The 15898-nt window shown below is 50.2% G+C and overlaps 3 protein-coding genes across 3 annotated transcripts; 2 read left to right on the top strand and 1 right to left on the bottom strand.

Moving 5' to 3' along the window:
- The first annotated feature begins 321 nt into the window (after nucleotides 1-321).
- On the top strand, nucleotides 322-6996 carry LOC110556668 (histone H3). Its single transcript, XM_060393063.1, has 2 exons — nucleotides 322-1239; nucleotides 5076-6996. The coding sequence occupies exon 1, from the start codon at nucleotides 438-440 to the stop codon at nucleotides 846-848; it is 411 nt and encodes a 136-aa protein (XP_060249046.1). The 5' UTR covers nucleotides 322-437; the 3' UTR covers nucleotides 849-1239; nucleotides 5076-6996.
- A 40-nt stretch (nucleotides 6997-7036) lies between these two features.
- On the bottom strand, nucleotides 7037-10454 carry LOC110556672 (histone H4). The gene has a single exon (XM_021650552.2). It carries the CDS (start codon nucleotides 10447-10449, stop codon nucleotides 10138-10140), a length of 312 nt encoding a protein of 103 aa, XP_021506227.1. The 5' UTR covers nucleotides 10450-10454; the 3' UTR covers nucleotides 7037-10137.
- Nucleotides 10455-14721: 4267 nt separating this feature from the next.
- LOC110543865 (histone H3) lies at nucleotides 14722-15602 on the top strand. Its single transcript, XM_021630069.2, has one exon. The coding sequence runs from the start codon at nucleotides 14890-14892 to the stop codon at nucleotides 15298-15300; it is 411 nt and encodes a 136-aa protein (XP_021485744.2). The 5' UTR covers nucleotides 14722-14889; the 3' UTR covers nucleotides 15301-15602.
- Nucleotides 15603-15898: the final 296 nt, after the last annotated feature.

The following is a 15898-nucleotide window of genomic DNA, read 5'->3' as shown; positions in this document are numbered from 1 at the left end:
TCCTAAGCACTGGTGTCGATTCCACACACACGGTAGCCGCGCGCATGTGTCCCCTCCTCCAGCCCGCCCTCCCCGGCACCGCCCCTCTGCCGGGAGGGGAGGGGACGTACCCACAGCGAAGGCGCGGCCGGCTCTCCGGGACCCGCCCGGGCGTGGGCGGCCGGTACGGTGCGACATGATCGCTCGGCTCTGCCCCGCGGCTGTGGACGGCGGCCGGGGGCGCGCGTGGCTCTCGGGCCGAGCGGAGCCGCCCACGACCCCCGAGCGGCGGGGAGTCGGCGGGGCGGGCCGGCCCGGGCCAATGGCCGGGCAGCGCGGGCCTTTCAAGCGGCGTCTCCGCCCCGCGGCGGGCGGGGAGGCGGCGCCTATAAAGACGGGCGTCCGCGGCGGCGAGCAGCTCGCCGTTCCCCGCGCGGTGGTGTAGGTCCGTCCGCGCCATGGCTCGCACGAAGCAGACGGCCCGCAAGTCCACCGGCGGCAAGGCCCCGCGCAAGCAGCTGGCCACCAAGGCGGCCCGCAAGAGCGCGCCCGCCACGGGCGGCGTCAAGAAGCCGCACCGCTACCGGCCCGGCACCGTGGCGCTGCGCGAGATCCGGCGCTACCAGAAGTCCACCGAGCTGCTGATCCGCAAGCTGCCGTTCCAGCGCCTGGTGCGCGAGATCGCGCAGGACTTCAAGACCGACCTGCGCTTCCAGAGCTCGGCCGTCATGGCGCTGCAGGAGGCGAGCGAGGCCTACCTGGTGGGCCTCTTCGAGGACACCAACCTGTGCGCCATCCACGCCAAGCGCGTCACCATCATGCCCAAGGACATCCAGTTGGCCCGCCGCATCCGCGGGGAGCGGGCCTGAGCGCTCCGCCTCGCCACCGTCCCCCCCAAAGGCTCTTTTCAGAGCCACCACAGCGCCCGGAAGGAGCTGTTCACCTGCCTTGCTCTGGGGCGGCCGATCGTCGCCCTTCAGTTAAGCGCCCTGTTCTTTTTTCTCAGGTTTTGGGTTGTGGCTATCGCCGCTCAGGAGATTAGCACCGGAATGCATGCAGTGTTTAATGCTCCTAGCTTTCCCTAAATCCCTCATGCGAGCTCCAGCACTCTATGTTTGGATAACGTCCAAGTCTCACGTTTCCCCTCCTTCCTTTGGTTTTTGCCTCCCAGTGGTCGACATCCGCATCTGGCTAGTGAAATGACTGGGCGGTCAGATCGCAGCCTGGTGGTAAGCAGACGACCTGGGCTTCCCTTTGCAGGTAAGTGTTCACGCTAACCTGCGCTATTCGTAGGACTAGAACCTCGGCTTGTGACACAGTTGGGCTTTAGCGGTCGTCTTGCAAGGTTTGTTTTTTGCTTTGGAGGTTATGTCTACCATCAAATTTAACAGGGCTTAAATGTCAGTATTTAATACCTTGTGCCTAAATCATCTATCAGGTGAAACCTATTGGGTTCAGATTTAATTACTGGGCTGATGGGACAGACTGTGCACGTGTAGAGGGAGACCACATGACCTGCATACGGCTGACCGCTACAGAGGTAACTCCCTTTAAGTTAACAGTCTAGGAGGAGCATCCTTTAAAAATCCAAAATTTAGATTTATATGTATGAATGTTTTGCATGTATGTATATGTACCATGTGTCTACCTGGTGCCTGAGGAGGCAAAGAGAGGCAGACTGATCCCCTGGAACTGGAGTTATAGATGCATGGAGTTATAGATGGGTGCTGGGAATTGAACCCGGGTACTCTGCAAGAGCGGCCAGTGCTTCTAACTGCTGAGCCATCCTTTGAGCCACAGCAAATATTTTTTAATCCCAACAAAAATTTAATACATATCTAGTTCCAAGCGTTTCTGTTGCTTCCTGGGTTTAGACCCTCTCACAGCCGGAGAAATCCGTTCTGCACCACACAGCACCTGCAGTTCCCAAATGTCTTCACACGTTTTCTGTCCAAAACACCCTCCCTTTCCAGAGACTCCCTCACTCTTCAAGATCTACCCCTACAGGTCTGTCCTTTCCCTCCCTGAGTCCTCCTCTCCTCCGCTCTCTAATCCCTCACTCATTCTCTACCATGCTGAGGCTAGGGAATATTCCAATCTTCCTCACAGCATTACCATCCAAGCTCAGAGCAGGCAGAAATGGTTTACTGGTTTGCCTGATCCATCTTTGCTTTATGCAGTGCTGTTGGGTTCAAGGAGCAGGATCTCTTGTAGGCTTTGCAGTTACAGAGCAAGGGCAGGTCACGGCTGGAATTCTGGAAGAATTTTTGAGGTCCTTGGGGCAGATCCCAAATCAGAAGAGCAGAAAACTGTTCATAAGCAAATGTCTGAGAAGCCTAAAGTGCCCTTTGCTCCACTTTTAGCTTTTAGTAAAAATAAATAAGAATTCAGCGGACTGTACCCCCACTAGCACCCCTGACCCCATAAGCACCCTCTGAGGGCCGATGGCCAATGGAAAGGCCTCTCTTTTTGTATCTCTAAGGAGTCAGCCCCAGTGAGAGGATTTCTTTGAGCTATGGGTGGAGCTCAGGATGGGACCTCCACAAAGTATCAGCCAAGAATTCGAAGACATCCAGAACAACATAGACTCCATCTCAAAAAAAAAAATAGAACCCAGAAGGGCTATGGTGACGGGGAATGGTAGGGAGAGTCGGGGGCAGTTGAGCGCATTACCATAGTCAAGAAACAGACCGTTGGTGCTCCGCTCACTTTTTACTGGTCTGATGCCCAGTCCGACGATGGCGCCGCCTACATTCAGAGGTGGGTCTTTCCTCAGTTAAGCTCGTCTAGAAACCCTCACAAACACCTTAGAAGCGTGTCTCCCAGGTTATTCCAAACCTCATCAGCCTGACAACGAAGACTCTTAGACCTGAGGGGGAAAAAAAAACTATTTCCATGACTGTCTGATTAAACACGCTTTATGCACAAGGGACTGGCCAGGCGGATGCCTCAGCCTAGGCTGGGTTTTCAGAGAGCGGCCGCTCACTGGCTTTTAGAGATCCTTTTATGTGGAAGGGTTATGGTTGATAGAAATGTTGGACAGAAGAAGGAGGGGCTCAGGGCTCTAGGCTGCCTGCCTGGTAGACATGTGCAGGGATACCTTAACTGGAAGGGGGGCCTTCAAGGTACTGGGGAAGACACATTTGTGTAGGCCAAAGGGCAATCGTGTCTCACAGGTGCAGGAGTTTATCAAGGCAGAAGGGGTGGGTATTCATCCTGGGGTTACAAGTTCAGCTGGAGTTGGAAAACACAGTTTGCTACATACATTAGGCTTGGGAAACAAACTTATTCTGGTAAGATATGGAGCAGTGTGTGACAATGTAGCTCCTGAACAGCAGGGTGGCTCCTGTTTCGGTTTCACATAACTAGCAAAAGTATTATTATAAGCCGGAATTACAGCTGTCATGGAAAAAGAACTGATACTAGAATAATTGGTGGATATTTTGAAGCAGATGACCAATTTCTAGACGCTGCTCTAAACCTGAGCGAGCCTGCCCTTCCTGAGCAATGCCCGGCTGGCCTTTCACTCCTTATTTGGTCTCACCTGGTCTGAGGGGGGAGGACTCTTTTATTGTCATTGAGCACGTACAGAAATTATGCCTATGCAGCCAATGAGGTTTTGTGTTTTGCTCTTTTGTATGGACTCACTGTTTCAGAGAGCAAGACATGAACTATCACATGACCTACGGAATCTTAGTGCAGCTTGGAATCAGCCATAACTGATTTCCGCTGACTTAAAACTACAGCAAAACATTCATATTCATATAGCTCTGAAGGGGAAACAAATGACACAAAGTGATATTTTCAATCCCAGTCTGTTTCATGAAATAAAAATTTCTGGATGATACTGCCCCCCGTTTCCTTAGGCTGCTACCACATGCTAGGAAGCTAGAGCCAGGCAAGAGTCACGATAATTACAGCTCACATTAAACACGAAAGACAGAGCTTCACATGTGGTAATAAACTGGGCTGCCCAGGGGGTGTGGTGGCAAAACACACTTTCCTCCACGCCTGCTGACCTGAGTCCCATCCCCCAGACCCACGTGGTGGGAAGAGAAGACCAGCTTTAGCAAGCTGAGCCCTTCATGGCACCACAGCATGAATAAACACACAGGATAAAAATGTACTTTTTAAAAAGGTTTTTTGGGTTATAGATGGCATCAGCATGAACAGAATGACAGACTACAGGCTGTGAGAAGAAATTCTCTCCTTCCCAAGCCGCTTGGTATTTTGTCCTCAGCAACAGAAAGCCTATGACACCTTGTAAATCCCTCCCCCTCTTCTTCATGCTATCACATTGGCTAATAAGTTTTAATATGCAAATTTCCCCAGGTATAGGGTGTAGGCAAGAGGCAGAGTGTACCTTAAAAACAGTCCCGCCTTTGTAATCCCAGCGCTCTGGAAGCTAAAGCAGGCCAGCTTGGACCACACAGAAACGCCTTATCTCAAAAAATAAAAGTAAAAAAATTGATAGAATGAGATTAACACTAAAAACAATCCTATTCACACATTTCATAATACACAGAGGAGACACAAAGGTCTCCTTCATGCAATTGCCTTGTACGAGGGCTGGAGATTAGAAAATGGCAGCAGAAAGCAGAGGAAAAATAGGAGGTAGTTGTTTTAAGCAAAAGGGGAGTCTGTGGTGTAAGTTCTGATTTCTTTGAATGTTATGAAAATACACTTTTAAGTGAGGGATTTTAGTTGAGCTGTACCCTGTCCACACCTGTTAATTGTCACATTCGGGGTGTGACCTTTGCCAGCTGGCCTTGCAGGTGCCTTGCAGAGACTGGTGCGGTCCAGGACTTAGTATAAATAGAAGGCCAAGAAAGAGACCGTGAGGTGTCCCGTGGAGTTTGTTGTTGGTGTGTGGCGTAGAGCAGTTTGCAGAGACTAGAGACGGTGTGGCCGTTTGGAGCAGACAGACGGAGAGAAACACTTCGGGACACAGCGGCGTGGAGGAGCCTACTAGCTGGGTCTGCGGCTGACAGAGAGGGGTATAAGAGCCCTAAAAGAACCCCTTGACCCTGAACAGCCAGGAGAAGTAAAGGGATCTGGGCCCCCTCTCCACTAACCTGTTCTCTCTCCTACTTAAGGTTGGGAGTTGGTGGAAGGGAGGTGAAGGCCTCAACACCCCCAATGAAGTAGAGTTTAAAAAGACCGCTCCAGGTGGCTTTCCCCTACAGGCATCAAACTGTCTACGAAGATGAAGTAGAAGAATGGGATGTGAAAGGAGCCTAAAGGAAGTCTGAGGCAAAAGTCTTCAGGGCAATAGCAGGTGAGGGGCTGAGGACAAGATCAGGAAAGCGGCGGAAGCCACTGCTGACTCTGAGGCATGCAGAAGCTTGCCTGAACCTGGACGAGGGAAAGGGAGAAAAAAGCTTTGTGGTAATTAGCGTTTCTATTGCTGTGATGAAACACCATGACCGAAAGCAAGTTGGGGAGGAAAGGGTCTGATTTAATCATTACTTCCGTATAACAGTTACTCAAGATAGGAACTCAAACAGGGCAGGAACCTGGAGGCAGGAGCTGATGCAGAGGCCACGGAGAAGTGCTGCTTACTGGCTTGCTCCCCCTGTCTTGCTCAGCCTGCTTCCTTTTAGAACCTTGGACCACCAGCCCAGGAATGGTTCCACCCACCACATCAGTCAGTAATTAAGAAAATGCCCTACAGCCCCATCTAATGGAGGCATTTTCTCAACTGACGGTCCTTCCTCTCCAGTGACTACAGGTTGTGTCAATTAAAATCAACCAGTCTAGCACGGTGCTGTTGCTGTAAAAACAGCGGTCTCAGGTTCTGAAAGAGGAGCTACAGATGAGAACCCTGCGGGGACAGAAATGCTGAGGACCCAAGGGAAAGCTCCAGGACAGGCCTTGGGGACATTTGTTCTACCTAAGCATCTGGTGACAGGAAACTAGAGAAGACATCCTGAAGCCCAAAGGGAAAATAAAATCGACAGTAAACATCACCTTTGGTTTCTGTGTCACTTCACAGCCTCAGCCTTGGCTTTGCCTAGATTTTATTTGATCTTTAAAGTATTCCTATTGGAAACGTAGGCACTTTCAGGAACACTAACAATGAGGAAGTTTAACTTTGACAAAAACTGGAATTTTCCATGGCTGCTCTCATCAGACTATCGGTCATATTATCTGGAGAGGAAATACACTCATGCATATTGTGAGGAATTCAGACAACTCGGAAACGTTTGAGGAAGATAACTAAACCAACACGTGCAAACCGTGGCTAAATTTTTGTGGCTGTTCCTAATGATTCTCTGTGTATCCATACAAATGTATGCTAGTCACAGTCTATAAATGTCAGCTCAGGGCTTTTGGCTCAAGCAAAGAAATATATTTATAGCTACAATAAAGTGAAGAGTTTCCAGGGAAAGGAAATATGACTCAAGAGTGGCTAGCCTGGGTGTTCATGAGGATGCTACAGCAAGTCACAGGAGAGAGCCTGGGGAGGAGAAGTCAGACCGCTGACTGGTGTTCAGGGCAACCCCATGAATTGGTGGGATTCTTATTTAAACACGGCTGCAATGGGGGTAGAGCCACAGAAACGCCTGCAAACCTCTGCACTATCTCTAGAGGATGCTCTGAGAGACGGAAATGAGAGAAGTTAGGGTCTGCTAGGGTTTCATGGCCCTTCCCATTACAGCTGGCTGAGACGGCAAAGAAGAAGAGAAATGTGTACAGAGTGATGCCTGAGGACCATTCTAGAATTTCATCTTCATAGACGGCACATAGCTAGCACAGTTCAGAAACTGACAAGCAGTGAGCAGAGGTCATCATCCAGACCACCTAAAAGAAGCCATAAAAAGACGTGCAATGCGGTCACTAGCTGGGCACGTGGTACACTGTCCTTAATCTCGACACTCCAGGGTCAGCGGCAGGCGGATCTCCGAGTTCAAGTCCAGACTGGGCTACATAGAATCCCAGGATAGCCGGGATTACAAAACCATATAATAATGACACAAAGACCATTGGGAAATGTTAGAGAAGAAAAAAAATGTACCCACTGTTTATAAATTCAACACTGTACTATTAAAATCACAAAGCAGTATGATTTAATAAAACAAACATTTACCCTTTCATTTCTACATCCTCTGTTTGCCTTAAATGCTTAAATAAAGTAACTGTGTCTCTTTCTACATTTTTTTTAACTTAAAAGCAGGTCCACAGTCCTAATGTTGCTTTTCATCAAATAAAGCAAAAATATAACATGGCATGCAGGGTGCAACTTTTAAAGAAAAGCCAGGGGTAAGGCTACCAGTCAGTGATGGGCAACTTGCCGAGGTATATATTGCCCTGGAATTGACTCCCAGCACCATCACCGTAACAACAGAAACTCCTGTCACCTGGGTCCATGGTAGTTAAGTGTGTGTCAGAACCACCTGAGCATTAAACCACAAACTGCTGGGCCGTACACCCAGGGTTTCCAAGTCAGCTGGTCTGTGGTGAGGCTCCAGTGAGCCATGCTGACGGATTGGAAATCTCACTCTCAGAACCGCTGGCTTCAACCTAGAAATGTTTTCTGCTTTGAAGACTGAATGAGCCAGAGAATGAGAAGGAGCCAGGAGATTAGAGCAGATTGATGGAGTTAGTTTGAGGCCAAGCAGAGCAAGTCAGAGGCCTAGAGAAAAGCCAGATTGAATCAGTCAGCTGGGAGAGGAGTTTGAGCCAGAACAGCTGAGTTGAACCAGCCAGCAAGAGTTAAGAAAGCTAGAAAGAGCGAGCTTATTAAGCAGTACGTCTCAGAGGCTGAAAACATTCTAGGTCCAGGTTAGGTTGGATGGAGGCTAGAGGCTTCACCATTCTGTGGTCAGCTTCTAGAGGTCCCGTCTTGATCCCTTCCTTTGATAGCACCTCTATTAAGCTGCTTCACACTCTAGTACTTGGTGCTGTTGAGAGCCTCAAAATATGAAGGCCAATAAAATAACAGTTTTTTTTGTTTTTTGTTCGGAAACAGGCATAATATGTCTCACCCACATATATTGCCAAATTCTGCAAAGGAAGACTAGAATGCAGAAATAAAAAGAAAATGAAACAAAAAGAATCACCATCAAATTAAATTGCAGAACTACTTAAGAGATAGCCTCACTCCTTTTCACCCCAAGCTCCCCATAGCTTCTCAATCAGGTCAGTTCGTGCCTTTCCAGCCCATAGGCCCACCCTCTGAGCCCTCATTTCCCAAGCTGCCGGGTAGGGCCTGCTCTTTCCTCCCCTCTAGGCCTGAGGGGGTCCTCCAGGATCTCCCTTCCTTAGGTTCCCAGGTAGGCCAAGCTCCTTTTTATCCCGAAGCCGTCCCTTTCCCCCACCCCCCGGAGAGGCTTTCTCTGCCTCTCTGAACCCCTCAGCCTCACCCCAAAGGCCTCACAGCCTCTCTAGGGATCTCATTTTCACTTGCCGGGCTCCCCTGCTACTCTGGAGTATTTCCCTCTCCAAACTCAGACAAGGCTAGCTCCTTCACACGCCGCCCACTCTACAGGGATCTGGCATTCCGTCCAGCCTCCCGACAGGCCACCTGTCTGGACACCCAGCCTCCCAGGATCTCCTGCCCCGAACCATTTGCTAACCAATCAGAGCTTATTCAAGCTCTGTGCTTCTCCCCCAAAGTAAAAAAGAAATGATTAAAGGATATAAACTTGGGAGGGAGACGAGATGGCCGGTGGGTGGTCGTAGGGGAACTGGGATGTGTGGATATGATCAAGATACATTGTATACGGGTATGAAATTATCAACGACTAAATTAAAAATTTAAAAATATGTCATCAAAACAATAAAAGAGCTCCTATATCCTATCCCCTCAGAGTCCCCTGATGTTATACATTGCTTTTAACAAAAACAAGTGAATGCTAGTACAACGTAAAAAACTCAACTGAGGGGGGTGCATTCCCCGCAATTTCCCCATCTGCTGCAAGAGCCAGTCAGGGACTACAGCGTCCTCCAATAGGCCACCTTTCCCTGGAGTGCTGGGTGAGGGCTCAGTGGTGAGGCCGCTTCTGAACCTGGATTGTTACCAGTGACAATTTCTGCTTGCCACATTGGGCCTTAGTTTTGTGAAATGTCACCGCTGGGCTGCATCACAGGGTCTCAGCCATGATCCTTACAACTGCAGCTACCTGAAGTGTATTTCCTTTAAAGATGGCAGTTACAGGTGGATCAGTACGAATACATTGCTCCAACGATCCTTACAGTGTACCTGAGGTGATTTACAGCAAAATCCAGCTTCTTGAGCTGGAGGTCAAATTTTCATGTGGGATCATGCAACTGAGTGCGGATATTAAACAGTATTTCACCCAAGGGGTTAATGTGCAATGGCTAAAATAAAAATAAAACCCACAACCTACGACACGTTCAACCTAAATCAGGGTGGTGGACAACCGTGGAGCATGGAAAGAGGCTTACTGTGTTCCTAGCCATGGTGAGGATTCACTTTTGCTTTATTAAGATTGAACAGCGCCTTCTGCACTGACGGGTGGTGTAGATAGTGTTGCAACTTAGTTAACTATTATATTATTACTTTCGGGTTTTTTTCTTCTCCTTCCTGAGACAGGCTTTTTCTGCGTGGCCTTCACGGTCCTGGTCTCGCTTTGACCGGGCTGGCCTTGAACCCGGAGATGCGCTTGCTCCTGCCTCCCCGATTGCTGGGATTACAGGCGTGCACCACACCCGGCTCCGCCAGCCTTCTCTACGCAGGCCCCAACACGCCACTTTCCCGAAAGGCGTCCCAGGACTGCGTCCACTGCTTACGGCTTCCATTGTGATGGGGCTTTGTGGCTCAGGCTTCCACCAGAACCCGGCAGAAGCGAGCGTGGACGCCTCCCTATTCTTCCCTGCGGCGCCGCCACCCCGGCCTGGCTCTGTTGCAGGGCATTGGGATGGCGCTGCAGCCGTGTTCTTGCAGAGCTGCAATCCCAGCCCACGGATCCCTGCACCCTTGCCTAAACTGCGGGGTCTCCCCACCGCCATCCCGGCCACCGGGGGACCAGCTCGCGCCGACCGCAGGCCCTGCCCCGGCGGCGCGGGCCTCCTCGGAGACTCGTGGAGGACGCGCCATCGCCCTCCCCGTCCAGACGCGCGGCTCCGCGGAGTGGAAGCGCCAGCTCTCCCGGGAGCCCGTGGTGGCCCTGAGAAGGGCCGTTGGCGGGGCCGTCAGCCGCCGAAGCCGTAGAGCGTGCGGCCCTGGCGCTTGAGCGCGTAGACCACGTCCATGGCGGTGACGGTCTTGCGCTTGGCGTGCTCCGTGTAGGTGACGGCGTCGCGGATCACGTTCTCCAGGAACACCTTCAGCACCCCGCGGGTCTCCTCGTAGATGAGCCCCGAGATGCGCTTGACGCCGCCGCGCCGGGCCAGGCGCCGGATCGCGGGCTTGGTGATGCCCTGGATGTTGTCGCGCAGCACCTTGCGGTGGCGCTTGGCGCCGCCCTTGCCCAGGCCCTTCCCGCCCTTCCCGCGGCCGGACATGGCGATGGGTGATGACGCCGGCCCGGCCCGGCGGCCGCCGCTCATATACCAGACCATCGGACCACGTTGAGAACTGAAAGCGCGCGCGCGCGCGGGAACCCGCCTTCATCGTCCTGGCTCGGCGCTGCGTCATTTTCCTGTTTTCCTTCTCCTCCGCCCCCTACCGGCCCCTTACAGTCTCTTGCCTTGCCTTTCCTTTTTATTTATTTTATTTTATTATTTATTTATTTTATTTTGTTTTATTTTATTTTATTATTTATTTTATTTATTTTCTATTATTTATTTTATTTTTTATTTTCCTAAATTGTGATGCCACAGTTCCTCGGAATATCCAGATCCTCAAAATGAAACTTAAATCTCTTCGGCTCTGTTTCTTCCCGCCTGTGGGCTCCGGGGAACGAGCGCGGAAAGGAAAGTTCGCCAGCGTTTCCGAGGATGGTCGCGGTTTCGTTGATGCACAGTCCGGCTCAAGCAGAAACCGGATCCCGGGAAAATTCGTCTGCGGGCGCTGCCGAGCTCCGTCACCGAGGCCAGCGGGTCCCCGCGCACCCACAGGCCCACGGCCCGGCAGAAGCCTGGGAGGGCGGCCACACGCCCGGGCAGCAAAATTCGCTCGTTCCAAGTGTGTGTTTGCCTCATCCAGGGACGCCCTGGGAAAGGAACCGGAGTCGCTAGCGGGTCCATGGTTGTCACACCTATATGTGCTGAATGAATCCCTGCCTCCTCCATCTCCTTGACTGTGTCCCTTGCGGGATGGGGTTCTGTTTACCTTCCTTTGTGCACCGAAGGGCCGTAGAAGCGCAACTGTCGCTTGTGGATGGGCCGTTTCTGCATCTGAGTCTTGACTTGCGAAATAAAACTATCCCACGCCAAGGCTGACGGGGCCTTGGTACTAGGGCCGGAGGCGGAATCAGAGCCCGTGTATACCATCGTCTCACTTGAAGGGGATCGTGAGAATCATTCTGAGCTCAAGGGTGGAGATTCTGACATCCCTTCTCGGTCTGAAAGTAAAACCTGCAAAAAGAAGTCAGCATTTTACTGCTTGCTGAACATCCCCCTCCGCTGGGGGAGTACCTCTAAAGTTCTCTTTTCAGAGATGAGACCGTAGACCAGTCCTAGACCTTGTCTCAGAACTGTCCTGTCCCCATCCAGTTTCCTAAGCACTACTTATTTTTCCAAAAAGCCGTTTTTTCCGTAAGTGTCCCCTCTTCCTCCTACTTTAGGTACACGGACCCCCAACTTCTAGCCACCCCCTTTGAATTACTCATCTTTTGAGAATTCCTATGTTTATGCTCAATACACATATTTAGAAAAAAAACATATTTAAAAGCAAACAAATTGTTTTGACCTATCTTTTCTTGTAGGATTCGGTTCCAACTAAGAAACTATGAAAGTTAAAGCAAAAACAAACAAACAAAAACTACTACGATTGAAAAAAAACCTTGAAATATATAACTGTTAACTTTTCTGTTGGTCTCATGAAAATTAAACAGAAGTTCATAAAACTCTGAACTATTGTGATGTGCTTCTAGAGTCTAGAACATTCCAGTGAAATATGTTACGTTATGTTATGTTATGTTACACTGTATTGTCATGTATAAGCAGTAACTGTGAATGACCAATAGGAAGGAGACATATTCTGATTTCTACCCAGTGGCAGAGGCACTGATCCATCTCAAAATGGAGTAAATTAAGAACCCCAAATTCTTGTGATTTCTTAACTTGGTCCTGGATGTCAGGCCAGCCAAAATAAAAGCAGATCAGGTATGTAGCCTGAGCAGCCCACAGACCAAAATCTTTCCTGGTCTCAGTTGGTGTTCCGATGTACCTCCGGGGTTACTAGAGCCCAAACACAGAACTTCATGCATACTTTTGAATTAAAAATAAACACACACATAAAATACTGCTTGACCAATAGGCCATTTATTTAAATTTTCTGTTTGCTTTGTATGGAAAATGTTAAGCTTCTTGTACCCACCCCACAATCAATAAAATTCCATTCTCAGTCTCTAAGCTTTAGGCCCTCGTAATTTTTGTTTCGAGACAGGGTCTCACCATGTAGCTCTGATTGTCTTGGAACACACTGTGTAGACCAGGCTGGCCTGTAACTCACCTGGATCTACTCGTCTCTGTACCATTTCACCCTGCACCCTACCCCTTTTTGGTAATTTTTAATGAAAAACTTCAGGACTTTTCTGAGAAATAGTTCCTCTGTCCCATAACTGCAATGAAACGGAGTTTCTTCTGTGTCCTAATCTCCCTTCTGGTGACAGTCTGGCTCCAGAACTCCACATGAACAGCACTCTGCCACCGTGAGGCTGAAGCACAGCAGAACCAATGTGATTCTGAGTTCCTATTCAAGGCAATGTGTGGAAGGAATACAAACTAAGCTTGCCTGGGACTATCTGTTTTGGAAGGGGCACGGATAACCTTAAAAGTTCTTCTTGAGTTCTAATTTATTGCTTTAGAATTCACACGTACAGTGGCATCCTTGAAAAATTACACAAGAGGAAGACTCGGAACTTTCTTATTGTCTGTTAAGTAAAATAAACCCTACAACTCTTGGATTCCATATTTGAATACAGCGGCTTTTTCTCACTCTCAGAGGACGCGATCCAAGATCGCCAGCCAGGGCCACTGGAGCAGGTAATGTTGTACATCGCAGCACACACATCCCTGTTTCCCTGTAGTACATGGTGGATTCTTATGGTAAAGTTTAAGTTACAAAATCGGCTCAGAAAAATGATCAAAAATAACAAGTACAACTATGAGCACATTCTTCCGTGAAGTTTGTTTCACTGTGGACAAGGTCAGGGTTACCTAGACACAAGCACTCAAAGCTTTGACAATGATCTGACAACGGAGGCTGCTACAAAGTGACGATTTCACCTGCAGCGGGATGTGCTGGACAAGGGGGTGATTGATGTCCTGGGTGAGAAGCCACGAGATTTCATGATTTCATCCTTGTGTCAGGAACAGACATGCACTGGGAAACAGAACTTTTCTGTTCCGGGATTTTTCACTTAATATTACCCAAACACTGCTGAAGGCAGAAATCAAAACCACAGGTAAGGGGATTATCGTTTTAGAATCCCTTTCTGATTTACATAAGCACACCCATAGATTGTGCTCCGGTGCGCACATTATAAAGATCTTACAGGGAGACCTGACAGTTGGGCAGGCACCATCTAGCCTCCTGGGGCAGCTTCCCTCTTCTGGTGGGAAAGTTCGGCTGAAAAGTCTGGGAAGCACTGGATTGTTTGATCTCCTGAAGGAAAATGTCTGCGGGCTTCGGACCTTCCCCATCCGGCTCATCTCACCGACCCTGCTCCTGCTTTGAAATAAAGTATTCTTGTCTGTGCTTGAAACATTGTTACAAAATGACCACTAGAAGGGTAACATTAGTTCACGCCAGTGATACTTTTGTGCACGTTTTAGAGGTCGCTTCTGCTCCTGGAGAATTCTTAAAGAAATTAATTAAATTACCAAAACTTCTACATGTGTTTAGTTTTATTTTTTAGAATCCCCTTAATCAATTTCATCTGACTTGGAATTCAGCGAGAAGATAATAAACCCTGGTACCATCAAGGCAAGTTTCAAATATCTTGGGCCTGTTTTTGCTTTTAGGGTTGACTTTTTAGAAGGAATGTATGTCGTGCTTTAAAAAAAAAAAAATTTTTTTTTTTTAGGCATGCTCTTAGTTCAGGAGGTAGTGGCCCTCACCTTTAATACCAACACTCGGGAGGCAGAGGCAGTCGAGTGCCTCGGAGTTCAAGGCCAGCCTGGTCTACAGAGCTGGTTCCAGGCCGGCCAAGGCTACACAGAGAAACCTGTCTTGAAAAATAATAAAGAAATGAAGGACTCACTGCCTTCAGGTTCTTTTAACTTGTGGCCTAGATGACAGGTTTGATTATGTGGTGACTGTTCTTCGCCGAAAAGGCGGTATTAGCACTTCTAGACTAACCCTTCCTTGACATACAAGCCTTTCATGGAGGGCCGAGGCGGAGGAGCCGCACTCCGGAGGGGAGGGAAGGCTGGGGTGCACCGGCTTTGGTCGGGCTCGGCAGCGGGTAAAATGTGAGTTTGATTTTAGTTCCGTTCCAAGCGCTGGGCACAGAGCCTGACGTTAAGGAAACGCTAATCGCGGGAGAAGAGTTTCAACAAGTGGCAGCTTGCTAGGAGCTGTCGCAGTACGTGGAAGGGGCAAGCTTGCTTCCTGTTACACTCGCCGCCTTCAGGAGACCACATCCGCGGGGAAGAGCGCTCAGATCCCTCCCTGGCTCACAAGTGCAGGAAGACGGGGAAAGCAGCTCGGCAAATGGGATCGAGATCTGCCCAATCAGATCCAAGCCCTGGAACTCTTGTTTTCTGGCCCAATCAAGACGAAGATAAGTCTATAAGTTTGGCCACTAGGCGCCCGCGGGCCGGAGTGGCGGAGACATGGCTCGCACGAAGCAGACGGCCCGCAAGTCCACCGGCGGCAAGGCCCCGCGCAAGCAGCTGGCCACCAAGGCGGCCCGCAAGAGCGCGCCCGCCACGGGCGGCGTCAAGAAGCCGCACCGCTACCGGCCCGGCACCGTGGCGCTGCGCGAGATCCGGCGCTACCAGAAGTCCACCGAGCTGCTGATCCGCAAGCTGCCGTTCCAGCGCCTGGTGCGCGAGATCGCGCAGGACTTCAAGACCGACCTGCGCTTCCAGAGCTCGGCCGTCATGGCGCTGCAGGAGGCGAGCGAGGCCTACCTGGTGGGCCTCTTCGAGGACACCAACCTGTGCGCCATCCACGCCAAGCGCGTCACCATCATGCCCAAGGACATCCAGCTGGCGCGCCGCATCCGCGGGGAGCGGGCTTAAAGTTGGGCTTCTAGACGGTCGACCCCAAAAGGCTCTTTTCAGAGCCACCTACGTTGTCATTAAGAGTAGCTGTGTTACTTTGCACGTTTCCAGTGTTCTGAGCACAGAAAGTTACAAGGAAATGACCCCTGGAGGCCGTGGACAGCATGTCCCCAGCTGTCACAACTTGCTAGTAGCCACAATCACTGCTCCCTGGTTCCAACTTAGGGCTGTTTTTTTGTTAACAATAGTGGGTCAGTTCGTGAAAGGAACTACAAGAAAATCCTCTAGCAGAGAAACACGAGCCTAGGGGGCCAGGTCAACCTCAAAGTGCTAAGCGAGTTGGCAAGAAAAGGAAAAGTTAATTTGTTTCAACCTGGTGCTTAACTGCGCTCGGTGAGCGAAAAAGATGAAGACCAGCTTCCCCAGAAACTGCAGCTCTCCTTTCCTGGCTGACGCGGAACGGAAGGCTGCGATTGGCTGGGAAGGCTTTCCTCTACCCACCGCCAAGGCGCGCCACCAGACTCGCCTTGCCTAGGCTCCGCCTCCCTGACGCCAACCACGGCGCGAACGAACCAATAGAAACGCGGCACTGTGGGAGCCTTCATTTGCATACGAG

Source organism: Meriones unguiculatus, chromosome 10, assembly GCF_030254825.1.
Source record: "Meriones unguiculatus strain TT.TT164.6M chromosome 10, Bangor_MerUng_6.1, whole genome shotgun sequence".
NCBI lineage: Eukaryota > Metazoa > Chordata > Mammalia > Rodentia > Muridae > Meriones > Meriones unguiculatus.
Note: the sequence above shows the minus strand (reverse complement) of the source record. Positions and strands in the feature narration are given on the sequence as shown.

Bases quoted from the DNA above. Each gene is read 5' to 3' on its own strand.
- LOC110556672 (XM_021650552.2), bottom strand. From the start codon at position 10,449: ATGTCCGGCCGCGGGAAGGGCGGGAAGGGCCTGGGCAAGGGCGGCGCC.
- LOC110543865 (XM_021630069.2), top strand. From the start codon at position 14,890: ATGGCTCGCACGAAGCAGACGGCCCGCAAGTCCACCGGCGGCAAGGCC.
- LOC110556668 (XM_060393063.1), top strand. From the start codon at position 438: ATGGCTCGCACGAAGCAGACGGCCCGCAAGTCCACCGGCGGCAAGGCC.